Source organism: Triticum dicoccoides, chromosome 2B, assembly GCF_002162155.2.
Source record: "Triticum dicoccoides isolate Atlit2015 ecotype Zavitan chromosome 2B, WEW_v2.0, whole genome shotgun sequence".
Classification (NCBI taxonomy): domain Eukaryota; kingdom Viridiplantae; phylum Streptophyta; class Magnoliopsida; order Poales; family Poaceae; genus Triticum; species Triticum dicoccoides.
This window is the reverse complement of record NC_041383.1, coordinates 127974912-128001314: the sequence shown is the minus strand read 5'-3', so window position 1 is coordinate 128001314 and position 26403 is coordinate 127974912. Positions and strand designations below refer to the sequence as shown.

At 46.3% G+C, this 26403-nt stretch overlaps 2 protein-coding genes across 2 annotated transcripts; one reads left to right on the top strand and one right to left on the bottom strand.

Annotated features, from left to right (window-relative positions):
• Positions 1 to 24: 24 nt before the first annotated feature.
• Positions 25 to 13593, bottom strand: LOC119360655 (momilactone A synthase-like). Its single transcript, XM_037626196.1, has 2 exons — positions 13517 to 13593; positions 25 to 924 (listed from the first exon to the last, which is right to left on the bottom strand). Exons 1-2 carry the CDS (start codon positions 13591 to 13593, stop codon positions 123 to 125), a joined length of 879 nt encoding a protein of 292 aa, XP_037482093.1. The 3' UTR covers positions 25 to 122.
• A 1437-nt stretch (positions 13594 to 15030) lies between these two features.
• On the top strand, positions 15031 to 20556 carry LOC119362560 (protein tesmin/TSO1-like CXC 5). Its single transcript, XM_037627802.1, has 9 exons — positions 15031 to 15201; positions 15836 to 16297; positions 16707 to 16811; positions 17620 to 17800; positions 18358 to 18708; positions 18978 to 19060; positions 19147 to 19241; positions 19544 to 19942; positions 20121 to 20556. Exons 2-9 carry the CDS (start codon positions 15909 to 15911, stop codon positions 20285 to 20287), a joined length of 1770 nt encoding a protein of 589 aa, XP_037483699.1. The 5' UTR covers positions 15031 to 15201; positions 15836 to 15908; the 3' UTR covers positions 20288 to 20556.
• The last annotated feature ends 5847 nt before the right edge of the window (positions 20557 to 26403 follow it).

Sequence of the window (26403 nt, the reverse complement as noted above, 5' to 3'; positions counted from 1 at the left end):
TAATTGCAGAATGAAATTGGTAGGGTGATCCTCGTTTGGTAGATGGAAATCAATCCATGTGTCGAACACTCTTAAAGTGCGAAAGCACGTACGTTTGGAGTTCAGCGATCCTTCCTCGGCACCTATAGGAACGGCATGCTGACACTCTTGTACGCGGTGAACCCACCATCGACGACGAGGTTGTGCCCGGTCACGTACCTGGCCTCGTCCGACGCCAGGTACAGCGCCGCCCTGGCCACGTCCTCCACCTCCAGCACGGTGCCATCCAGCTTGCTCCAGTCCTCCTCCACCACCCGCCGCAGCGCGTCCTCGCCGGCGCCGGGAAACATCTCGGCCATGGACCGCACCGTGAGCGGCGTTGCGATGGCGTGCGGCGAGATGGCGTTCACGCGCACCCGGTCGCGCGCCAGCGGGCCCGCGGCCGCGCGCACCGCGGCGATGACGGTGGCCTTGGAGACGGCGTAGGCGAGGATCGGGGAGCCGAAGCTGAGCACGCCGATGACGCTGGCCGTGCAGAGGACGCAGCCGCCGCGGCGGCCCGGCGCCATGACGCGCGCGCCGTGCTTGATGCACGCGACGGCCGACCGGGCGTTGACCACCATCACGCGGTCGAAGTCGGCGAGGTCGAGCGCGCCCACGGAGGCCTGGGACGCGGACCCGGAGACGCCCGCGTTGCTGTAGAGGATGTCGAGGTGGCCGTGCCGCTCGACGGCGAGGTCGACGGCCGCCGCGATCTGCGCCTCGTCCGAGACGTCGCAGCGGGTGTAGGCGGCGTCCGCGCCGAGCTCCGCGGCGACGGAGCGGCCCAGGTCGTCCTGCACGTCGGCGAGGATGACCTTGGCGCCGTTCCTGACGAACTCCGCGGCCGTCGCCTTGCCGATGCCGCTCGCGGCGCCGGTGATGACCGCCACTTTACCAGCCAACCTGCACCATATGTATCATCACACTGGTGATAGGACACGGACACCCACAATCGAACTCTTCATCTCAATACACTGGCCGATGATGCCTGATCGATGCGCCGTACAGTACAACAAATTCAATCTAAATGATGAAATTTTTTGCACCACTGCGGGTTTGAAGCTGTGGAGAATCCATTGATGAAACCTGACGACGCAAATCTGCTCTTGTATATGCACAACAGAACACAAGCTTGGTTATTGAGTTTTACTACAGTACCGATTTGCAGAAGCGGAGCCTCATGTTCTTGCTTACCTGAGCACGAGTTGCACGGCTCTGAGCATTTCTTGAGCTCGCCGATAAGAATGATTACTTGCACTTCTTGTTTCTTTTCTGCCCACGGGGTGGTTGTTAAGAAGACTTGCAGGTTTCAATAGGCGAGTGTTACCATCGCCTCCCGCTCTACCGTCGCTGTCCCGTTTTCACCTAATGTTGCTTCTGAAGTCAACTCCACAGCCTTTGGCACGGCGTGGTTGTGGATCGCTCCGGCATTGGAGCTTGAGCATCTACAGTCGTAAGCTTTGTCGGGTCAATGAGGGGAACATAAAGGACCCTGTCACACGTGACACGCACACGTGACAATTTCGAACGTTTCTGGTGGCAGGTTTAGTGGCGCGAGGATGTCATGACAACTTTCATTTTAAACTGCAAGTTTCAGTTTTTTTTTAAGTTTGTATTTTTCTTTTCGGATGGCAACCTTAGTTATAAAAACCATGACGACCGGAGGGTTCTGCGAGGAATCGTTCCGCTAAAGGCAATCCTGACAAACAGACACATTGGTTCTAATGGGGCGTGCCCGATATGCCATCAAGGTGCTAAGGATATTAGGCATCTTTTATTTCTATGTGTGCATGCAAAGGAAGTGTGGAGGCGTCTTGGGATGTTGCAACTGGTGGAAGATGTTGTACCAGTGGATAGGTCGGGCTCGATTATATTCGAACATCTTTTAACCCTTCCGGATGATCTACTGATGGTACATTCTAATGTCAACTTCAAACAAGCACTAATGGTGGGAGCATGGTACTTGTGGTGGATACGTAGGCGAATGACACATGATGAGCCGGTGCCACCTTCTTGGAGATGGCCAATATCCATTCTATCGATTGCTTCAAATTTCCAGAATTCATTGACAAGTTCACATGTAATGCCAGAGACTAAATGGTGTAAGCCGGACCCAGGATACACAAAACTAAATGTTGATGCAGCCTTTTTTCCAGATGAAGGGAGTGGGGCAACTGCGGCTGTTATGAGGGATATTCATGGAAACTTCATTGCCGCGCAATGCAATTTTGTACCGGTGGCGGCGGATGCGATTACAATGGAGGCGATGGCCATGAGGGATGGGCTATTCTTTGCCGACTCTCTAGGACTAAACCAGATTGAAGCGGAATCAAATTCTCTCCAGGTAATTAACTTCTGCAATGGCCAAGAAAGATGGTGGGATGAAGCTGCGGCTCTCTTCACGGAATGCGTTGATATTAGTACGTCGATTGGGAAGGTCATTTTTAAGCATTGTATTCGTTCTTGTAATCAAGCGGCACATGTGCTAGCTAACTTCTCCTTTTGTAATAAGTCGAATCTAAGTTGGTTAAACGAGCCACCTGATGTCATTGTTAGTAAGCTCGTGGATGATGTAAGTGTTCTATAATTCAATAAAGCTTGCCATGATGGCCTTCCTTCAAAAAAAAACCATGACGACCGGATTGCTTGGTGCCACCCACGTGGCGCAATTATCATTTGGCAACATAAATTAGTATATATTTTGAAACCTCGGCAAAATTATTGACTCATCCATTAATTAAAAATAAGAAAGTTGCCCGTTAATTTACAGAAAACCGGATGAAAGCTGTTACAAACTTGCTCAAGACAGTCGAACAAGCACAAACCTATAAGCATGTCAACTACTCACGGACCATGGAGACACACGACCACGGAGGCAGGCCAACAAACACACCCCATATGGTATTAATGTTGGAAATATGCCCTAGAGGCAATAATAAAAGCATTATTATTATATTTCCTTGTTCATGATAATTGTCTTTATTCATGCTATAATTGTGTTATCCGGAAATCGTAATACATGTGTGAATAACAGACACCAACGTGTCCCTAGTGAGCCTCTAGTTGACTAGCTCGTTGATCAACAGATAGTCATGATTTCCTGACTATGGACACTGGATGTCATTGATAACGAGATCACATCATTAGGAGAATGATGTGATGGACAAGACCCAATCCTAAACATAGCACAAGATCGTATAGTTCGTTTGCTAGAGTTTTCTAATGTCAAGTATCTTTTCCTTAGACCATGAGATCGTGTAACTCCCGGATACCGTAGGAGTGCTTTGGGTATGCCAAACGTCACAACGTAACTGGGTGACTATAAAGGTAGACTACGGGTATCTCCGAAAGTGTCTGTTGGGTGACATGGATCAAGACTGGGATTTGTCACTCCGTATGACGGAGAGGTATCACTGGGCCCACTCGGTAATGCATCATCATAATGAGCTCAGAGTGACCAAGTGTCTGGTCATGGGATCATGCATTACGGTACGAGTAAAGTGACTTGCCGGTAACGAGATTGAACGAGGTATTGGGATACCGACGATCGAGTCTCGGGCAAGTAACATATCGATAGACAAAGGGAATAGCGTACGGGGTTGATAGAATCCTCGACATCGTGGTTCATCCGATGAGATCATCGTGGAGCATGTGGGAGCCAACATGGGTATCCAGATCCCGCTGTTGGTTATTGACCGGAGAGTCGTCTCGGTCATGTCTGCTTGTCTCCCGAACCCGTAGGGTCTACACACTTAAGGTTCGGTTACGCTAGGGTTGTAGGGATATGTATATGCAGTAACCCGAATGTTGTTCGGAGTCCCGGATGAGATCCCGGACGTCACGAGGAGTTCCGGAATGGTCCGGAGGTAAAGATTTATATATAGGAAGTCCTGTTTCGGGCATCGGGACAAGTTTCGGGGTTATCGGTATTGTACCGGGACCACCGGAAGGGTCCCGGGGGTCCACCGGGTGGGTCCACCTGTCCCGGGGGGCCACATGGGCTGTAAGGGGGTGCGCCTTGGCCTAATGGGCCAAGGGCACCAGCCCCACATAGGCCCATGCGCCTAGGGTTCAAGGGGGCAAGAGTCCTAGGAGGGTAAGGCACCTCCTAGGTGCCTTGGGGGGGAGGGAAACCCCCCTTGGCCGCCGCACCCCCTAGGAGATTGGATCTCCTAGGGCCGGCCACCCCCCCTTGGCACCCCTATATATAGTGGGGGAGAGGAGGGACTTCATACCTGAACGCCTTGGCCTTTGGTTGCCTCCTTCTCCCTCCCCAACACCTCCTCCACCTCCATAGTGCTTAGCGAAGCTCTGCCGGAGTACTGCAGCTCCATCAACACCACGCCGTCGTGCTGCTGCTGGTGCCATCTCCCTCAACCTCTCCTCCCTCCCTTGCTGGATCAAGAAGGAGGAGACGTGGCTGTTCCGTACGTGTGTTGAACACGGAGGTGCCGTCCGTTCGGCGCTGGTCATCGGTGATTTGGATCACGTGGAGTACGACTACATCATCACCGTTTTTTTGAACGCTTCCGCTCGCGATCTACAAAGGTATGTAGATGCATCTAATCACTCGTTGCTAGATGAACTCCTAGATGATCTTGGTGAAACGAGTAGGAAAATTTTTGTTTTCTGCAACGTTCCCCAACAGTGGCATCATGAGCTAGGTCTATGCGTAGTTCTTCTTGCGCGAGTAGAACACAATTTGTTGTGGGCGTAGATTTGTCAACTTTCTTGCCGTTACTAGTCCTTTCTTGCTTCAGCGGTATTGTGGGATGAAGCGGCCCGGACCAACCTTACACGTACGCTTACGTGAGACCGGTTCCACCGACTAACATGCACTAGTTGCATAAGGTGGCTGGCGGGTGTCTGTCTCTCCTACTTTAGTTGGAGCGGAATCGATGAACAGGGTCCTTATGAAGGGTAAATAGAAGTTGACAAATCATGTTGTGGCTTTAATGTAGGTAAGAAAACGTTCTTGCTAGAACCCTAATTCAGCCACGTAAAAACTTGCAACAACAATTAGAGGACGTCTAACTTGTTTTTGCAGCAAGTGGTTTGTGATATGATATGGCCAAAGTTGTGATGAATGATGAATGATCTATATGTGATGTATGAGATGTTCATGCTATTGTAATAGGATTCACGACTTGCATGTCGATGAGTATGACAACCGGCAGGAGCCATAGGAGTTGTCTTTATTCTTTTAATGACCTGCGTGTCATCGAGAAACGCCATGTAAATTACTTTACTTTATTGCTAAACGCGTTAGCCATAGTAGTAGAAGTAATAGTTGGCGAGCAACTTCATGGAGACACGATGATGGAGATCATGATGATGGAGATCATGGTGTCAAGCCGGTGACAAGATGATCATGGAGCCCCAAGATGGAGATCAAAGGAGCTATGTGATATTGGCCATATCATGTCACGTTTATTATTTGATTGCATGTGATGTTTATCATGTTTTGCATCTTGTTTACTTAGAACGACGGTAGTAAATAAGATGATCCCTCACAATAAATTCAAGAAGTGTTCCCCCTAACTGTGCACCGTTGCGACAGTTCGCTGTTTCAAAACACCATGTGATGATCGGGTGTTTTATTCAGACGTTCAAATACAACGGGTGTAAGACAGATTTACACATGCAAACACTTAGGTTGACTTGACGAGCCTAGCATGTACAGACATGGCCTCGGAACACGGAAGACCGAAAGGTCGAGCATGAGTCGTATAGAAGATACGATCAACATAAAGATGTTCACCGATGTTGACTAGTCCGTCTCACGTGATGATCGGACACGGTCTAGTTTAACTCGGATCATGTAATACTTAGATGACTAGAGGGATGTCTAATCTAAGTGGGAGTTCACTAATAATTTGATTAGTTGAACTTAATTATCATGAACTTAGTCTAAAAACTTTGCAATATGTCTTGTAGATCAAATGGCCAACGTAGTCCTCAACTTCAAACGCGTTCCTAGAGAAAACTAAGCTGAAAGACGATGGCAGCAACTATACGGACTGGGTCCGGAACCTGAGGATCATCCTCATAGCTGCCAAGAAAGATTATGTCCTACAAGCACCGCTTGGTGACGCACCCGTTCTACCTGCAGAACAAGATGTTATGAACGCTTGGCAGGCACGTTTCGATGACTACTCCCTCGTTCAGTGCGGCATGCTTTACAGCCTAGAGCCGGGGCTCCAAAAGTGTTTTGAGAGACATGGAGCATATGAGATGTTCGAAGAGCTGAAAATGGTTTTCCAAGCTCATGCCCGGGTCGAGAGATATGAAGTCTCCGACAAATTCTTCAGCTGTAAGATGGAGGAAAACAGTTCTGTCAGTGAGCACATACTCACTATGTCTGGGTTGCATAACCGCTTGACTCAGCTGGGAGTTAATCTCCCGGATGATGCGGTCATTGACAGAATCCTCCAGTCGCTTCCACCAAGCTACAAGAGCTTTGTGATGAACTTCAATATGCAGGGGATGGAAAAGACCATTCCTGAAGTATTTGCTATGCTGAAATCAGCGGAGGTAGAAGTCAGGAAGGAACATCAAGTGTTGATGGTCAATAAAACCACGAAGTTCAAGAAAGGCAAGGGTAAAAAGAACTTCAAGAAGGACGGCAAGGAGGTTGCCGCGCCCGGCAAGCAAGCTGCTGGGAAGAAGCCAAAGAATGGACCCAAGCTCGAAACTGAGTGCTTTTATTGCAAGGGAAGCGGTCACTGGAAGCGGAACTGCCCTAAGTACTTAGCGGATAAGAAGGCCGGCAAAACCAAAGGTATATGTGATATACATGTAATTGATGTGTACCTTACTAGTGCCCGTAGTGGCTCCTGGGTATTTGATACCGGTGCAGTTGCTCACATTTGTAACTCAAAACAGGGGCTGCAGAATAAGCGGAAACTGGCAAAGGACGAGGTGACGATGCGCGTCGGGAATGGTTCCAAGGTCAATGTGATCGCCGTCGGCACGCTACCTCTGCATCTCCCTTCGGGATTAGTTTTAAACCTTAATAATTGTTATTTAGTGCCAGCTTTGAGCATGAACATTGTATCGGGATCTCATTTAATTCGAGATGGCTACTCTTTTAAATCTGAGAATAATGGTTGTTCCATTTTTATGAGAGATATGTTTTATGGTCATGCTCCTATGGTGAATGGTTTATTCTTTATGAATCTCGAACGTGATGCTACACATGTTCATAATGTGAGTACCAAAAGAAGTAAGGTTGATAATGATAGTCCCACATACTTGTGGCACTGCCGCCTTGGTCACATAGGTGTCAAACGCATGAAGAAGCTCCATGCTGATGGACTTTTAGAGTCTCTTGATTATGAATCATTTGACACGTGCGAACCATGCCTTATGGGTAAAATGACCAAGACTCCGTTCTCAGGAACAATGGAGCGAGCAACCGACTTATTGAAAATCATACATACTGATGTGTGCGGTCCGATGAGTGTTGAGGCTCGCGGTGGCTATCGTTATGTTCTCACCCTCACTGATGATTTAAGTAGGTATGGGTATATCTACTTAATGAAACACAAGTCTGAAACCTTTGAAAAGTTCAAGGAATTTCAGAGTGAGGTTGAAAATCAACGTGACAGGAAAATCAAGTTTCTACGATCAGATCGTGGAGGAGAATACTTGAGTCACGAGTTTGGGGCACACTTAAGAAAATGTGGAATAGTTTCACAACTCACGCCGCCTGGAACACCTCAGCGTAATGGTGTGTCCGAACGTCGTAATCGCACTCTGTTAGATATGGTGCGATCTATGATGTCTCTTACCGATTTACCGCTTTCTTTTTGGGGCTATGCTTTAGAGACTGCCGCATTCACTTTAAATAGGGCTCCGTCGAAATCCGTTGAGACGACACCGTATGAATTATGGTTTGGGAAGAAACCTAAGTTGTTGTTTCTAAAAGTTTGGGGATGCGATGCTTATGTCAAGAAACTTCAACCTGAAAAGCTCGAACCCAAATCGGAGAAATGCGTCTTCATAGGATACCCAAAAGAAACTATTGGGTACACCTTCTACCTCAGATCCGAAGGCAAGATCTTTGTTGCCAAGATTGGGTCCTTTCTGGAGAAAGAATTTCTCTCGAAAGAAGTAAGTGGGAGGAAAGTAGAGCTTGATGAAGTATTGCCTCTTGAACCGGAAAATGGCGCAACTCAAGAAAATGTTCCTGAGGTGCCAGCACCGACTAGAGAGGAAGTTAATGATAATGATAAAGATACTTCTGATCAAGCTCCTACTGAAATTCGAAGGTCCACAAGGACACGTTCCGCACCAGAGTGGTACGGCAACCCTGTCTTGGAAATCATGTTGTTAGACAACGGTGAACCTTCGAACTATGAAGAAGCGATGGCGGGCCCGGATTCCGACAAATGGCTAGAAGCCATGAAATCCGAGATAGGATCCATGTATGAAAACAAAGTATGGACTTTGACTGACTTGCCCGTTGAGCGGCGAGCCATAGAAAATAAATGGATCTTTAAGAAGAAGACAGACGCGGATGGTAATGTGACCATCTATAAAGCTCGGCTTGTCGCTAAGGGTTATCGACAAGTTCAAGGGGTTGACTACGATGAGACTTTCTCACCGGTAGCGAAGCTGAAGTCCGTCCGAATCATGTTAGCAATTGCCGCATTCTATGATTACGAAATATGGCAAATGGACGTCAAAACGGCATTCCTTAATGGTTTCCTTTAGGAAGAATTGTATATGATGCAGCCGGAAGGTTTTGTCGATCCTAAGAATGCTGACAAAGTGTGCAAGCTCCAACGCTCGATTTATGGGCTGGTGCAAGCATCTCGGAGTTGGAACATTCGCTTTGATGAGATGATCAAAGCGTTTGGGTTTACACAGACTTATGGAGAAGCCTGCGTTTACAAGAAAGTGAGTGGGAGCTCTGTAGCATTTCTCATATTATATGTAGATGACATACTTTTGATGGGAAATGATATAGAACTCTTGGACAGCATCAAGGCCTACTTGAATAAAAGTTTTTCAATGAAGGACCTTGGAGAAGCTGCTTATATATTAGGCATCAAAATCTATAGAGATAGATCGAGACGCCTCATAGGTCTTTCACAAAGCACATACCTTGATAAGATATTGAAGAAGTTCAATATGGATCAATCCAAGAAGGGGTTCTTGCCTGTGTTACAAGGTATGAAATTGAGCTCAGCTCAATGTCCGACCACGGCAGAAGATATAGAAGAGATGAGCGTCATCCCCTATGCCTCAGCCATAGGTTCTATTATGTATGCCATGCTGTGTACCAGACCTGATGTTAACCTTGCCGTCAGTTTGGTAGGAAGGTACCAAAGTAATCCCAGCAAGGAACACTGGACAGCGGTCAAGAATATCCTGAAGTACCTGAAAAGGACTAAGGAAATGTTTCTCGTTTATGGAGGTGACGAAGAGCTCGTCGTAAAGGGTTACGTCGACGCTAGCTTCGACACAGATCTGGATGACTCTAAGTCACAAACCGGATACGTGTATATTTTGAATGGTGGGGCAATAAGCTGGTGCAGTTGCAAGCAAAGCGTCGTGGCGGGATCTACATGTGAAGCGGAGTACATGGCAGCCTCGGAGGCAGCACATGAAGCAATATGGGTGAAGGAGTTCATCACCGACCTAGGAGTCATACCCAATGCGTCGGGGCCGATCAAGCTCTTCTGTGACAACACTGGAGCTATTGCACTTGCCAAGGAGCCCAGGTTTCACAAGAAGACAAGGCACATCAAGCGTCGCTTCAACTCCATTCGAGAAAATGTTCAAGATGGAGACATAGAGATTTGTAAAGTACATACGGACCTGAATGTAGCAGATCCGTTGACTAAACCTCTCCCTAGAGCAAAACATGATCAACACCAGAATTCCATGGGTGTTCGATTCATCACAATGTAACTAGATTATTGACTCTAGTGCAAGTGGGAGACTGTTGGAAATATGCCCTAGAGGCAATAATAAAAGCATTATTATTATATTTCCTTGTTCATGATAATTGTCTTTATTCATGCTATAATTGTGTTATCCGGAAATCGTAATACATGTGTGAATAACAGACACCAACGTGTCCCTAGTGAGCCTCTAGTTGACTAGCTCGTTGATCAACAGATAGTCATGATTTCCTGACTATGGACACTGGATGTCATTGATAACGAGATCACATCATTAGGAGAATGATGTGATGGACAAGACCCAATCCTAAACATAGCACAAGATCGTATAGTTCGTTTGCTAGAGTTTTCTAATGTCAAGTATCTTTTCCTTAGACCATGAGATCGTGTAACTCCCGGATACCGTAGGAGTGCTTTGGGTATGCCAAACGTCACAACGTAACTGGGTGACTATAAAGGTAGACTACGGGTATCTCCGAAAGTGTCTGTTGGGTGACATGGATCAAGACTGGGATTTGTCACTCCGTATGACGGAGAGGTATCACTGGGCCCACTCGGTAATGCATCATCATAATGAGCTCAGAGTGACCAAGTGTCTGGTCACGGGATCATGCATTACGGTACGAGTAAAGTGACTTGCCGGTAACGAGATTGAACGAGGTATTGGGATACCGACGATCGAGTCTCGGGCAAGTAACATATCGATAGACAAAGGGAATAGCGTACGGGGTTGATAGAATCCTCGACATCATTGTTCATCCGATGAGATCATCGTGGAGCATGTGGGAGCCAACATGGGTATCCAGATCCCGCTGTTGGTTATTGACCGGAGAGTCGTCTCGGTCATGTCTGCTTGTCTCCCGAACCCGTAGGGTCTACACACTTAAGGTTCGGTTACGCTAGGGTTGTAGGGATATGTATATGCAGTAACCCGAATGTTGTTCGGAGTCCCGGATGAGATCCCGGACGTCACGAGGAGTTCCGGAATGGTCCGGAGGTAAAGATTTATATATAGGAAGTCCTGTTTCGGGCATCGGGACAAGTTTCGGGGTTATCGGTATTGTACCGGGACCACCGGAAGGGTCCCGGGGGTCCACCGGGTGGGTCCACCTGTCCCGGGGGGCCACATGGGCTGTAAGGGGGTGCGCCTTGGCCTAATGGGCCAAGGGCACCAGCCCCACATAGGCCCATGCGCCTAGGGTTTAAGGGGGCAAGAGTCCTAGGAGGGTAAGGCACCTCCTAGGTGCCTTGGGGGGGAGGGAAACCCCCCTTGGCCGCCGCACCCCCTAGGAGATTGGATCTCCTAGGGCCGGCCACCCCCCCTTGGCACCCCTATATATAGTGGGGGAGAGGAGGGACTTCATACCTGAACGCCCTGGCCTTTGGTTGCCTCCTTCTCCCTCCCCAACACCTCCTCCACCTCCATAGTGCTTAGCGAAGCTCTGCCGGAGTACTGCAGCTCCATCAACACCACGCCGTCGTGCTGCTGCTGGTGCCATCTCCCTCAACCTCTCCTCCCTCCCTTGCTGGATCAAGAAGGAGGAGACGTGGCTGTTCCGTACGTGTGTTGAACGCGGAGGTGCCGTCCGTTCGGCGCTGGTCATCGGTGATTTGGATCACGTCGAGTACGACTACATCATCACCGTTCTTTTGAACGCTTCCGCTCGCGATCTACAAAGGTATGTAGATGCATCTAATCACTCGTTGCTAGATGAACTCCTAGATGATCTTGGTGAAACGAGTAGGAAAATTTTTGTTTTCTGCAACGTTCCCCAACAATTAATGCCTCTCCCCAACGCATGGATCTCAACATCGCAAAGGGAACCCCGTCGAGTAAAAGAGACAAATCAACAAAGTCAACAGACACAACCAAGTCCCGGCTTCCAACCAAGAAATTTGAGAACCATCAATCATGGAATCACCTGTGCGTTCCGTCTGCACCACCCTTATTGCTTTTGCTCCTCCTAGATTTTTCCTTGAGGATGTTGGGTCGAGGATTAGAACCACCTTTCTTGCATTTCTCCCTCAAAGATTTCCCTTCAAGAGGCAACCAATCGTCTTTTCATATTTTGCAGCATCCAATTCACTGGGGAAATCGCAAGTCTTAGCGACGAAGAGGGCCTCGGGATTAGGCACAACCACACCGGCCACAACAATATCCTCACCCACAGGAACCATCGGGCCGATGGGCTTCGGCAAGTGCATAGCACGAGCATCAAGTCAACCCCTCTCTTCATATGCAGATGCTTGGCTAGGCTCCAGGGTGGTTGGATCATGAGCCAAAGTCACAACCGAGGGCATGAGCGAGCCCCCTTTAGTTTCTCCCCTAAAAGTGGTGAAACCGGTTCCTTACACATCCGCTGAAGTTCAGGCATGATCTGCATTACTGAAGGCACGAGCACGGCAGTGGCCTCGCTCATAGAGGCAACACACGCAGAGGGCAAGGTAGACAATGTCGGTGAACTGACCCTAGCACAAGGGGAGAAGCGGCCATAGGGCTCCGCAACCCTCTCCTCAACAAAGTCAACATCAGGATCCACCATAGCAGGGGAGGTTTGCTTCACATCTAGTGCAAGAGAGAACTTATCCGGAGCAACCCCCGAACACTCTAGAAAGCTTCCAAACCAAAGCATCCAACCTTACATACATTGAGCGACATCACATAGAGGTTGGACCGCCTCCTTCAACTAAAACGAAGCCAAACCTTGTAGTTCCGAGCACATCAGCTCAGCTTGCGCTCAAAATCGTACTGCATAGTCACACTAGTCGGGGTTGTTGGGCCTATGGGAGCATACACAAATCAACTTCTAAGAATCACATCGAATTGCCTTGGAACTGGCTTGACGCGGAGTTGGAGATCGAGGATGCTCACTGATGACACATGACGATGGCGGCATGGCAGGTTTTGCGAGTAAGCTGAGCGGACGCCAGACATTGCGACACACACGTGCCCGATAATCATTCTCAAGGCAACTCGAGCATCCTAAACGAATCTATGCAATCCGTCGCATGGTGCCCAACGAGGAGGCATCTGCAGCATCTACAGCATCTGTGGTGGAGCCAAGTGGAGATGGCACGGGAAGCAAAAGCCAGGATTGGCGACATTGGACGATGCAATCCATGCCTTGCGGCACCTTCTGTCAATGCCCCCTGCTTGCCTTGTGTTGCACGTACAACTTGCTGGAGATGATGGCTTTGGTGGCAACTAGCGGTGTCTAGGGAGCTAATTCCTCTTCGTTGTCCTCGTCGGCCATGGAAATAAAATAGGTTGCGGCTCGCGGGCCAACTTATCCTCGGGTAGAGTTGGCAAAACATTGAAAAATTCCACGACATCGTGAAGTAGGAAAAGAGTTGCTTGTCTCGTTTTGCACGTATAGCCTGCTGGAGTCGATGGCTTCGGTGGCATCTAGTGGTCTGGGGAGGCAGCTCCTCTTCATTGTCCTCATCGACCATGCAGGCCCATGAAACAAGTCGCGGCTCGTGCGACAACTTATGCTTGAGTAGAGTTGGCAAAACATTGGAAAATTCCACGACGTCACGAAGTAGGAAAAGAGCTGCTCGCCTCATGCTGCACGTACAACCTGCTGGAGTCGATGGCTTTGGTGGCAGCTAGTGGTGTCTGGGAAGCCAGCTCCTCTTCATTGTCCTCGTCGGCCATGGAGGCCCATGAAACAGCTCGCAGGCCAACTTATCTTCAAGTAGAGTGGCAAAATATTGAAAATTTCCACGATGTCACAAAAGTAGGAAAAGAGCTGCTCGCCTCATGCTGCACGTACAACCTGCTGGAGTCAATGGCTTTGGTGGCAACTAGAGGTGTCTGGAGAGCCAACTCCTCTTCATTGTCCTCGTCGACCATGGAGGCCCATGAAACAACTCGTGGGCCACCTTATCCTCGAGTAGAGTGGCAAAACATTGAAAAATTCCACGACGTCACAAAAGTAGGAAAAGAGTTGCTCGCCTTGTGCTGCACATACAACCTGCTAGAGTCGATGGTTTTGGTGGCAACTAGTGGTGTTTGGGGAGCCAACTCCTTTTCGTTGTCCTCGTCGGCCATGGAGTCCCACGAAACATGCCATGGCTCGCAGACCAACTTATCCTCGAGTAGAGTGGCGAAACATTGAAAATTTCCACGATGTCACAAAAGTAGGAAAAGAGCTGCTCGCCTCATGCTGCACGTACAACCTGCTGGAGTCGATGGCTTTGGTGGCAACTAGAGGTGTCTGGAGAGCCAACTCCTCTTCATTGTCCTCGTCGGCCATGGAGGCCCATGAAACAACTCATGGGCCACCTTATCCTCGAGTAGAGTGGCAAAACATTGAAAAATTCCACGACGTCACAAAAGTAGGAAAAGAGATGCTCGCCTCGTGCTGCACGTACAACCTGCTGGAGTCGATGGCTTTGGTGGCAACTAGTGGTGTTTGGGGAGCCAACTCCTTTTCGTTGTCCTCGTCAGCCATGGAGTCCCATGAAACATGTTGCGGTTCGCGGACCAACTTATCCTCGAGTAGAGTTGACAAAGCATTGAAAATTTCCACAACGTCACAAAGTAGAGAGAAAAGATATTGTACCAAGAGAAAGGTTCGCATTTCAACCTCCAACTAACCACTCGGCTCGATTTGCAACCCTCAACTCCGAAACCCGTCAATTTTCTTTTTGAAAATACATCCTTGACTTACCACAAGATTCAAAAAACAACCGGGCTGAATTGGTATTTATCTTGTAATTGTTAATCGGCTTGGAATTATTATTTTTGAAAATTTCTCAGAATGATCAGCATATTAGTGTTCATTTTTTAGACCGTAAGGCGAAGTTTTGTTGAAATTCAAAATTTCTCAGAATGATCAGAAAATTTTGGCCAAAGTTTTGTTGAAAATGAAAAAAATCAATGTGTCCCTCAATCTGCTACTCCAAACTCGATGAAATTTGAAATGCTGGATTGGCCGGTTCCAGTAAGGCGAAGGAGCTAATTTCAGGGATTTGAAATTCAGGGTTCAATTTCAACGGGGCTCTACCAGTTCAAACCTTAAAGCTTTAAAGTATACTTTTCTCGGCCGTCAAGCGTCAGCAGCTACAAATACCTTCTCCCATCTCCGTCTGTTCTCCGGCCCCTGGAAAACGGGGCGAAACCTGGCGAAATCGAAAGCACAGCTCCCTCGCCCACCTGCTCCCCCCTCCCCCACCCGGCCTCGCCGCCCGTCACCGGCGGGCTCCCCCTCGCCGGATCTTCTCGTCGGCGCGGATCGACCTCGCGCGCGTCCGAGATGAGGTTCCTTCCCAACTTTTCGCCGCTGTTTTTGCTGTGGGGATTATCCGCGACAGGCTCATGGATAGGAACCCTTCCTAAGATGCTTTGATTCTTCCTAGATGTTTCTCCGTTTCGTACATGGTTTTGCTGTGGATCGTGTGAGGGCTCGAGGCATTTTCGGCCGGGGGAGAGGGGCGTGGTTCGGTTCGTGGGGAACTGGGTGGTTCTGGGGCGAATGAAATGTCGGGCTCTGGCTTTGCGGCGCTACGAGGTGTCAGAGCTCTTCAGAACTGACGAGCGGCGAGCGCTGAATCCAGTTTGTTTCGGATTTGTGCCGATGCTCTGCTGATTAATTTGTGGGAGGTGAGGGTGAAATCGGTTTGATCAAGAGGAAGGATACGTTGGGTGCCACTGCGTCCTGTGTGCAGATCAGTTAGATTTACTTACGAATGTTTCATGGAGCCGGACGGATTTTGGTGGTTTAGGGATTTTATTATGGGTTTGCGCTAACTAGTTTATTGTCCTTCCGGTTTGATTTGAGAGTGAATTAACCGCTTGGCAAGTACTGATCTGTAAAAGTCTGGAGGTCTTCATCCTGGATAACACTTCAACCAAGTACTGATCATGCTCAAATGAATTTTCTCTGTGATGCCAGGTGACGTCGGACTCGGAGATGAGAGTGGAAAACCCCAGCAAGGCCCCCAGGTGGATCTGAAAACTGGTACAAAATGGACAACCCATTGAACCTTCCTCCTGGTTCAGTGCAGCCAAACTTCTGCTCGGCCTTCTACGCCCGCAAGTCAGGAAGTGCCGCAACAGCGGCATCGCTCTCCCAGGCGCTGCCACTGTGGCCTCCGGTGCCATGGCCTACACTAATGGTTAGAAAGCACCACATGCCATTTCCTACTCAACCCGCAGCTAAGAAGCTGCAGGTGCGGCGGCTTTCACCTGTGCTGTCGCAAGATTTACCATTGCGGGAGGCATTGCAAGTTGCAGAGCTGCCACCACCAAGGGTAGAACTGCGCCCATTGCAACAGGCACCCCCAGTTCTGAAACAATCGTTGCCCAAGACGGAGGTGCCGGTGGTGCTGCCAATGCGTGCAACCTCTGTAGACGTGTGAGCTCTCTCCCCCTGCCATGTAATTTGGGAATAGTAATGTTTGTTTAGAGTCTATGGCATATAATGTGATGGGATGTTTGGTTGAAGGAATTGAAATTGGTAGCTACTCCCTCCGTCCGGAAATACTTGTCATCAAAATGAATAAAAATAGATGTATCTAGACATATTTTAATTTTAGACACATCCTTTTTTATCCATTTTGATGACAAGTATTTCCGGTCAGAGGGAGTACCTACTAGGACATTGGATTCGTTTCTTCTTCTATATAAATAATTGCAGCTGGTATTCTGTGTTTCAAAGTTAATTGAGAAATCGTGTCCAGGTTTCTCCCCTTTTATCCTCTGAGAGCAGGGAAGAGTTGGCTGGAAACTATTTTTGTTGATTTTGCAAATTTTCCTATCTCCAGGAGATGGAATGCTCGATATCCATGGAGTGAAACATCATGTGAATCCACAGACAGGACATCAAGGAGGACACAATGCAAGTGCAAGAACTCGAAATGTCTGAAGAAGTAATTTCCCTTGTAATTTATTCAAACAATATGCAGCATATGGGTTTTTTTATTACTGAATCTTCTTTTAGGTTAATATTTTATCCCTCAAGTCATTTCATAACCCTTTAAGATTAGTGCTTATGTACTGTATATTGCTTGCTGTGAAAAATCTCACTGCCGTCGTACGTGCATAACGTGTGCGTATGCCTGTATTGCTTTCTGTCATGTACTGCCGATAAGTTGCCAAAGGGGCACAATGCAAACAAGCAAACGATTGTATATTAAACCTCCAAATGAAACCTGATACAGTTGTTATTTCTTCGTAGTATTTTCTTTAATAATTTGATGCTATTGTTCATGTTCTACGCTTTGTGGTTAAACAGTTTCTTTGCCAGGCTCCATCTTTAGAGTACTTATTAGAATAGCAAATATGAAAGTAAATAGAACAAATAATTATTGATTTTTGTGGTCATTCATTTGCGTCTTGCACTATCAGGATAAGTAATAACTGAATTTTCAAAAATATAATCTGAAATAGTGCCAAAGTTATAAGAAAAACAAGTCCTCCCTCCACTCCAAATTGATTGAGGTTCTAGGTTTGTCCTAAGTCAAACTTTATCTTTGACCAAGTCTATAAAAATGTTCTAATATCTACAACATTAATGAGATTTTGCCTTCTTTCTGAACACTTGCATTACTAATGAACTCCTTTTGTTCTTTCAAGTCAGTTGATAGCCCTTACTTTTTTAATAGCTAGGCAACGACTTGGATTGTTTTTAGATCATAGAATTCTACTGATTGGTCTTTTGATTGAATGCATTTCCAGGTATTGTGAGTGTTTTGCATCAGGTAGATACTGCAATGATTGCAACTGCAAAAACTGTTATAATAATGTTGGTCATGAGGCTGCAAGACAGGTTGCTATAGATGCTGCAATGGAAAGGAATCCTATGGCCTTTATGCCCAAAATTGGGAACATCCCTCCACATGCAGCCCAGAACCGCGAGGTAGAGGACAATGTATATTTTCCAAGAATGACTTGTGTTTTCCTCCAGTTCTCTAGTTGCTGAAGGGCTTGGCTATCTATGTCATCTTAAAACCTTATTTGCTTGCTTGCTTGTTTTATTGTCTGTTTGGAAAATTTAACCACGATGAAGAAACACATGAAGTGGCCTAAACGGTGCACATAATGTCATTTGACTAAGTGTCACATCTTTATTTATTATATGTGCAATAGTTGCCGGATTTTGTCTTTCATGCTATGTTAAGCAAGATCGGTGCAGCAACAATGACAGAAAACTCAAATCCTCCTTTTGTCATCTAGAAGTTGTCCTTCCAATGTCAGAAATTAATCATAGATTACCATTACCTGACTTCCTTTTGGGCACATTGCTTAAAATTGACAAATTTGACCTTTGGCATTCTGCTAGCACTTAATAATCATTGACTCTGAGCCCATACCATGAGTCAATTGCTATATGAGAAACAAGCCAAATTCCGAGTTGTATTCCAATATGTTTGCCTTACCATATCATGTATGAAATCCATTCCCTTTACATCCCAGTTTAAAGTAGCAGAAGGCCCTCTTGTGGGTAAGCACATGAAGGGGTGCCACTGCAAGAGATCCGAGTGCCTGAAGAAATACTGTGAGTGCTTTCGATCTAATATCCTCTGTTCAGAGAACTGCAAATGTATGGATTGCAAGAACTATGAGAGCAATGAAGATAGGAAAGCAATACGCCGTATCACCCGGCACCAGCAGCACCTTGTCTATGCACATCATATGCAGAATCCTGCTACAATGGGTATTACTGGACCATATGCGGCTCTTTCTCCTGCAGCAGAAAAGCTCTCCAATCTCTCAGTGGCTTCTTCAGGCAGAGATCAGCTCATCAACAACAATGATTCTTCACAAGTAATTATTTTACAGCATACCTTCCATTATATTCATGACTTCGGCTTTCGTTATGTTGACTTTTTTTCATTATGTCGACTTAGAAAACAATTTAAGGTATATACTGTAGCAGCCAAGAACATGTGGTGTTTTATAATCTATAAATGACCGACTGAATATTTATGACCAGTAGCTCAAATGCTAGAACATATCATTTGGATGAAATAAAAGGTAAAAAAAGTTGAAATTCTGGTTATTGACATATACTTTTGGTTTTTATCCCATTTCAGGTGACTTCGTCTTTGCTCACTCCTGTTCCTATAGAAGGCACTAAAAGTGCCGTCAAAGTAGAACCGCATGGAGTTACTTACAGGTGACATTCTGTCCATGGTTATAACCAATTTCTCATTTGAACTCATTTGATTGTGTTGTCTAATATATGTTTCTTATCTTCTTAAGGCCACTTTTAGCTGATGTTATCCAGATAGAGAATGTCAATGAGCTCTGTAAAGTATTGCTTCTAGTATCAAGGCAAGCTGCTGGAGCATCCGTAGGTATTGTTCTCTCCAAAAGAACAATTGTAGATGTGATCCTAATATGTGATTCATTATGCTGAATTGTTTTGTGTTTGCTTGTTCACATTCTTCTATGGCCATGCGTAGATCTTTTATTGCTGGTTTCCCATCAACTATTGGGAAGTACAGCGTAGAACACAGTGACCTTGTCACATTCAGTTCAGAGGGGTTGCTTTGTTACTCCACCTAAAGAAAAATTGCACATACCTTAAAAGTAGAACTCACTATCAGGTGTATTGTAAGGATATTTTCTCTGAATCTCATTACTGTTTCATTTTCAGGTGTTAAGGAGAACACTAACAGAAGAAAATTAGATCAAGCAGATAGTTGCCTTTCTTCCATAAACCATGACATGGAAGCAGTCGAGAAACAGCGCGATGAACAAGTTTGCTCAACAGAAAACAGTTTAACCGCAGTTCCTGTTTCTGAAGTAAGGGCAGGAGCAGCAAGGTCCGACCCTTCTGATACATGCAAGTATGACAGAAGACCGGTGTCCCCTGAAACCCAGAAACTGATGTGTAACGAGCAAGATCGGCTTTTCCTGACACCAAGCGTTGCAGCTGTAATTCCCTCGGCCACCAAACAGAGATTGCCAGACACTTACAAAGAGCAAGAGAAGCGCATTCTGAAAACCTTGCATGACTACCTTGGTGAGCTTGTGAACTGCGGAAGGCTTCATGGTGAGTGCTAATGGCGCCATGGCGTTCATCAAGTTCTGTAGATGCAATAGTAGCCGTTATCCTAAATCCTAATACGAGACGCCGAAACCATCTAAACCTGTAGTTATTACTTGGCTCTGTATCAGCACTGTTGCAAATAAGAATCCAGATTTAATGGCTCCTGGTTTCGTTTCTGCAGAAGAGAAGCTCTCTTCGATGCCATCGAAGTTCTTCCACGAGCAAACTTCCGTTGGCAGCAGTTGCGGTTCGTCGTCCGTATCGAGGGTCGCAGAGGTTGCTAGGGTTGGACAAACAATCCGACAGTCGCTCCATTCTCCAGCAAGTGTCAAGTCACCAGGTCTGTAGCCGATTCGAGAAGTGGGATGAGCAGCCCAGTGCCATGAGCATGCTGTAGCCAGAACGAGCATTTCATTGCCCGCGCAAAATGGCCGCCCGACAATGGCATATAGCAAACCTAGAGTGCTAACCTAGAGAACCTGATGGGTGGATTTCAGGATTTGGTTTGAGCAGGTTGCTAACCTTCTCCGAGTATTATCACTCATCCCTTTGTACTAGACACATGCATTGCCTTAGCCAATTGAAGTTTCACGTACGTCGTGGACATATATTATCTCGCCCGTGATCACCTGAAGAAGCAAGCTCTTTTGCTGAGATTGTGACATATATTACTCCCACTGTAAAGAAATATAAGATCGTATAGAGGGAGACCGTCCCTGTCCGTTAGGGGGCATGCACCATAGAGGCTGGCGTGGTGAGCACAGGCACAATAGACGGCGTCTCCGCGCCGTTAGGGCCAGGCTGCTTCTGAAGTTGACAGAGCTGGAAGTTGCAGTTCTCGAAGTGATGATTGGCTGCAGCACTGGTGCGGTGCCCCTGCTTCTCTGGACGGGGACCTGAACGTTGCCGCTGGCGTGGCCAGATCGCAGGAAGCCGCTGAGCAGTCAACCAAAAGCCCCGACCTTTTTTTTGAGAGGTAATAGCCAAATTTATTCATCAAATATCACGTCACAGAGTGTGGGATAGTATAACTTAGATCAAGGGGTTGGTTAAACCAGACGCGGCGCTTCGAACCTAGCAAAAGCGAGAACTTGACTAGACTATGTGCTTCAAAGTTGACAACACGACTCAAAAGTAAAATTACAATGGAATTGAGCTACCTTAAGATTAATCTCACTAACTATAACTATAGCACCATCCTTGTGCCTTCTCTGGCGGGCTGCGGCCTTTCGACCCTTGTTGGGCCGCAACTGGACAATGTTGCAATCACAAGGGAAGTGTTGTCTCACAGCACCAGCCGACGATTATGTTGTGAGGGTTGTTGTCATGGACTTAAACCCTAACTAGCAAGACCCGACGGATATACTGCTATGTTCTTTCAAACTTGTTGGGACATCATAAAAGAGAACATTATGGCAGCCATCATGTAATTTGAGAGAACCAATGTGATCAACCTTGAAAGTCTAAATGAAGCTACTTTGGTGCTCATGCCAAAGAAACAAGATGCCCAAAAGAGGCTAAAGACGACAGACCGATCAGCCTACTGTCCTTCTATGTGAAGTTGGTTATGAAAATTTTGGCAAGAAAGTTGCAACCATTCATGAGCTCCTTAGTGCTGCCAGCCCAAAGCACTTTTATCAAGCAAGTATACCTGTTGCGCAAATTTGGCGACCTAGGGATTTCAAGCCTCAGTTTTAAGAGTGTTGCCATGCGATGCAGATGGCTTTGGATGTCATGGATGGACAGATCCAAGCCGTGGTAGGGGCTTCCAATTCCTGTAGATAACATAGTCAGGACACTGTTTCATTCATGTGTCTGTGGATGTCAGCAGTGGGGATGGAGCATAAACTCAGTTCTGGACTGATCCCTGCTTGTCCAAGACGGACAAGCCTTTGCGACAAATACCCAGACCTTTACAAGCAGCGCACCCTTAGAAAATAAATGGTTGAGACACTTCAAAGATAACCTCACGGCCACCTCCTCAATCAATTCCTCGACCTATGGAATGAGATTCAGAACAACTGGCTCCTCCCGGACAGATGATACTCTCTCGGCTGGAAATGCATGGACGGCCACGGCGACCCTAATACAGTGGTGGCAGCGTTCCTCCGCAAGCATGAACAAGGATTCTGCCAAGTCTTGGCGTTCGGTCATTGCTCTGGTCTGCTGGAACATTTGGAAAGAACGGAACGAGAGAATATTTAAAAATGCAGTGAACTCCACCCAGACATGATTTCATTTGCTTCAGATCAAAAGCATGGAACTGGACGGATGCTGGGCAGGCGTAGGGTGCAAAAAACATGAATTAATTAATTAAGAGTATTGCTAGACTTCAATAGTGAATATGCCCTTGATTGGAATAACAAAGTTGTGGACTAACAACATGTGCTACTAGGACTACTTTATACTACATCCGTCCTGGTTTATTAATCCCCTTTATAGTTTGTGCCAAACTTTGGCCATCGATTTAACTAACAAAATGTTAATGCATATTAACAGAAAATATATCGTTGGATTTGTACTTGAGCATAGTTTTCAATGATATAATTTGTTGTGACATGCACAAACATTTTGTTAGTTAAATTCATGGCCAAAATTTGGCACAAAATACAATAGGGACCAATAAACCAAGACGGAGGTAGTATTACCGCGTGTTTAATGGACCCTACCTACTGTCTCATAAGTGCAGCAGCAGCAAAGTGAGTGGAGGCACGGCTAGTAACATAGGCGTTGGCATCCCATCTGACCATCTCCTTAGAGCATGGTTAATAGTATAGCCAGTTGCTGGCTATAAACCAGTGCCATATCATCTACAGCTCATCTTATAGTCAACATGTACAATAGTACACTACTAGGGAAAACCCTAGTAGCAGTGCGGGTTTTGAGGCTAGCAGCAGCGCGGGTGGACGCGCTACTAATAAGGCGCTACAGCTAACTCATAGTAGTAGCGCGGCCCTTACCCGCGCTACTACTGTTTACGATATCAGTAGCGCTTTTTAAGAACGCGCTACTATTACCTACCTGTAGCGATTTCGCCATCCCTCGCTACTGCTATATCTTTCATCATTTTCCCATTACCCCTTTCCCTTTCAGTTTCCCTTTGAGATACTAGATACTAGGTACTGCTAGTAGATATCAAATTCATAAACCATTACTAGTTAGTACTCCCTTCGTTCCAAATTACTCGTCGTGGTTTTAGTTCAAACCACGACGAGTAATTTGGAACGAAGGGAGTACTAGATAACAATTTCATGCATAGTCAACATGCATCCTCAAGCAGTACAAGGTCATATCAACGGCCATCATCATATGTAGTTTTAGATGATATTGACGACGATCATCATATGTAGTTCTAGATGATATAGCCACACACACATATGTAGTTCTAGATGATATAGCCACACACACATATGTAGTTCTAGATGATATCGAAGACAATCATCATCCTTAAGCCTGGGCGGTTGGTGTTCCTGATAGTAATTAGGATGGCCTGTTCAACACGAAGATTCTTGCCATCGAGGAATTTCTTCCACCCAACCGAGTTTAAGTGTGTGCGACCGTTCGTGTCCACGCGGTAAGTACAGGTTGTGACGGAGCCCCTTGCAGTAAGGCGTAGTCCAGCCGAGCCTTCTTCATCAGGCTCGATACCATAACTCACAGATATGCTCTTTGCCAATTTCTGAATAAGAAAAACATATCAATTGATAAATAGCCTCGCAAATAAGTACATATGGATTATCTACACTATTAATAGTTTCATTAGATTCTACACTAATAAGCATGTGATCGAACTCTACACTAAAACATATCATCGACTAGATTCCACACAACATACCATATCAATGGACTGTACACTAAGTAATTCATCGGATAATTTGCATTTGTAAGTATAACATACCATATCATGTCGATCAACCATGGTATTTGTCAAGCGAGTCATGAATGGCACCCCGACAAAGTCAGCACGTGGCGGAATTATGTCCCACAGGTTGGACACCTCCTCCTCACTCAGCCTTGTTCTTTGAGCTACGATGGCTTCATGAAGTGGGTCATCATCATCTTCATCGAGTGGGTCCTCATTATTTTCATCATCTTCATCATCTTCGTCATCTTCATCATCTTCCACCAGGTTGAGATAAATGACAGCTAGCTTGGGTCTTTCTGCTCGGAAGGAGAAGCTGATCAACTCACCACCAGTAAGACGCATGCGAGCGACGAAACGGGCCCATCCATCTCCTCCAATCTGCGACATATTGCGTCCTTTCTCGACCTCCATAGTGTACGGCCCCCCAGGAGCCTCAAATGTCACAGTGTCTCCTGTCAGCTTGTTGAATTTCAACCTCACATTGCATGGGACGGTCTGTGTAAAATAAGCAAAATGACACAATGCAGTAATGCCAACACTAAAAACAAAATAGTTATTACATTTCATTTAATTTCTTACCGCCGCATGACGAAAACTCGGCTGGAAGTAGATGCGGAACAGCTTGCCAGTTGCAAGGCTGCTGACGCATCTTGACTTGCACAGTCGACATAGTGGTGGTGGTGGTGGTGGCGTCATTTTTCCTAAAGCAATATGAGCAAATGATTAACGATCAACTAAATCAAAATGTTCTAAGTCAACTAAATCAACTAGCCTACTAAATCAACTAAATCAAAATGTTCTAAATCAACTAAATCAACTAGCCTACTAAATCAACTAAATCAAAATGTTCTAAATCAACTAATTAAATGAACTACCCTACTAAATCAACTAAATCAAAATGTTCTAAGTCAACTAAATCAACTAAATGAACTAGCCTACTAAATCAACTAAATCAAAATGTTCTAAGTCAACTAAATCAACTAAATCAACTAAATGAACTAGCCTATTAAATCAACTAAATCAAAATGTTCTAAGTTAACTAAATCAACTAGCCTACTAATTAAATCAACTAAATCATATCAACTAAATCAAAATGTTGCATATGAACTAGCCTAGCTACTAAATCAAAATGTAGCGGGCAGGAGGGAGAAGGAGGGGCGACTCGAGGAGGGAGAAGAGAGTAGGATGAAGGAGGAAGGCGGAGCGAGGAGGGGCCGGCCGGCGCGGCCAGTGGAGGGAGGACGGAGGAGGAAGGCGGAGCGAGGAGGGGCCGGCCAGCGGCGAGTGGAGAGGGAGGACGGAGGAGGAGACCGGTACCGAGTCCAGCAAGGAGGAGGAGGTGACGGCGGCACAGACGGAGGAGGGGCGACGGGGGTGGACCGGCGCGGGGGATTGAGAGGGGATCCAGTGAGCTAGTGTGTGACTGTGTGAGTGTGGATCGGATAGAGGAGATGGGGCAAAACTTTTGTAGTAAATTTAGCAGTAGCGCTTATTGCAGCAATGCGCTGCTACTATGCTACGTAGCAGTAGCGTCCGTCGTTATAACGCGTTGCTGCTATAACTAGCCTCGTGGCGGCCTCGTGGGAATTATAGAAGTAGCGCTTTTTTGAGCGGCGCGCTACTGCTATATTGGTTTCAGCAGCGAGTTACCCCCGAGCACGCTACTGCTAATTAGCAGCAGCGCTTTATTTTACAGCACGTTGCTGATAAGATTCTGTGTATAGGCTTTTACCTAGTAGTGGTAGATCAAAAGAGTGTATTACTTTTTTATTATATGGCCCACCTTTCATTCTCACAAAGTGCATAGGAGCACGTGCTAGAGCTGGCTCTTCACGAAGAGCCCGCTTACCTTCTCTCTCCTCTTCTATTTCCTCCAACTAAGTAGAAATATACTAATTTATTCTTTATAGCCCGCCGACTCAGTTCTATTGTACTTGCTCTTATGGTCACCTATCCTCCTCCTTGAGACTTGGACATCTGTGTGGGCTGTTATGTTGCTGCCCCACTTCATAAATAAAGCACACCATGATATAACAGTCACAACTGAAAGAAGGGAGGCCGACAAAAAAAAACAGACAACAAAACTATAACGTGACCTTCTCCGCTTAGCTGCCACACATACCATGGGCCGGATAGACGATCCATCCATCGTATTCATCTTGGCTGAGGCCCATTGTAAGATTCTAAAATTCCCAAAATAATGTACGAAAATAGTCCCATCCCGTGGAAGCAAGAAAGTGAAGACCAACATCATCCGGTTTGGAGGAAGCCAGAACGTAGGATTTAGGAATAGTACAGGAAGTTTATAGTATGACACTTGACATCCTGAATAATTGTCTTGCATCGTTTCTACGCACAAAATAAGTTTTGAGTGGATGTGTAGATTCCTCAAAAAACATTGAAATGAATAGTATTACTATATATGAAATTCCCGTTCACGTTTCCTACAAACCGAATGTATCTATAGGAAATTTTCCTCTGAAATCATTGTTCCTATGTTTTTCCTGTAAAAACCCTTCAAACCGAATGAGGATAAAGAGCATCTCAGGTTGTGTTCAATAATGGTAGACACACATAGAGAAGTGCAAGACATAGGCAC

What these genes read in the sequence shown, in the direction of transcription:
- LOC119360655 (XM_037626196.1), bottom strand. Translation starts at nt 13,593, where the DNA reads ATGGCCGACGAGGACAATGAAGAGGAGCTGGCTTCCCAGACACCACTA. An exon ending in AAAGCCATCGACTCCAGCAG is followed by an intron (nt 925 to 13,516) that starts GTTGTACGTGCA and finishes CATATGGTGCAG; the next exon opens with GTTGGCTGGTAAAGTGGCGG.
- LOC119362560 (XM_037627802.1), top strand. Translation starts at nt 15,909, where the DNA reads ATGGACAACCCATTGAACCTTCCTCCTGGTTCAGTGCAGCCAAACTTC. An exon ending in AACTCGAAATGTCTGAAGAA is followed by an intron (nt 16,812 to 17,619) that starts GTAATTTCCCTT and finishes ATGCATTTCCAG; the next exon opens with GTATTGTGAGTGTTTTGCAT. An exon ending in GAACTGCGGAAGGCTTCATG is followed by an intron (nt 19,943 to 20,120) that starts GTGAGTGCTAAT and finishes TCGTTTCTGCAG; the next exon opens with AAGAGAAGCTCTCTTCGATG.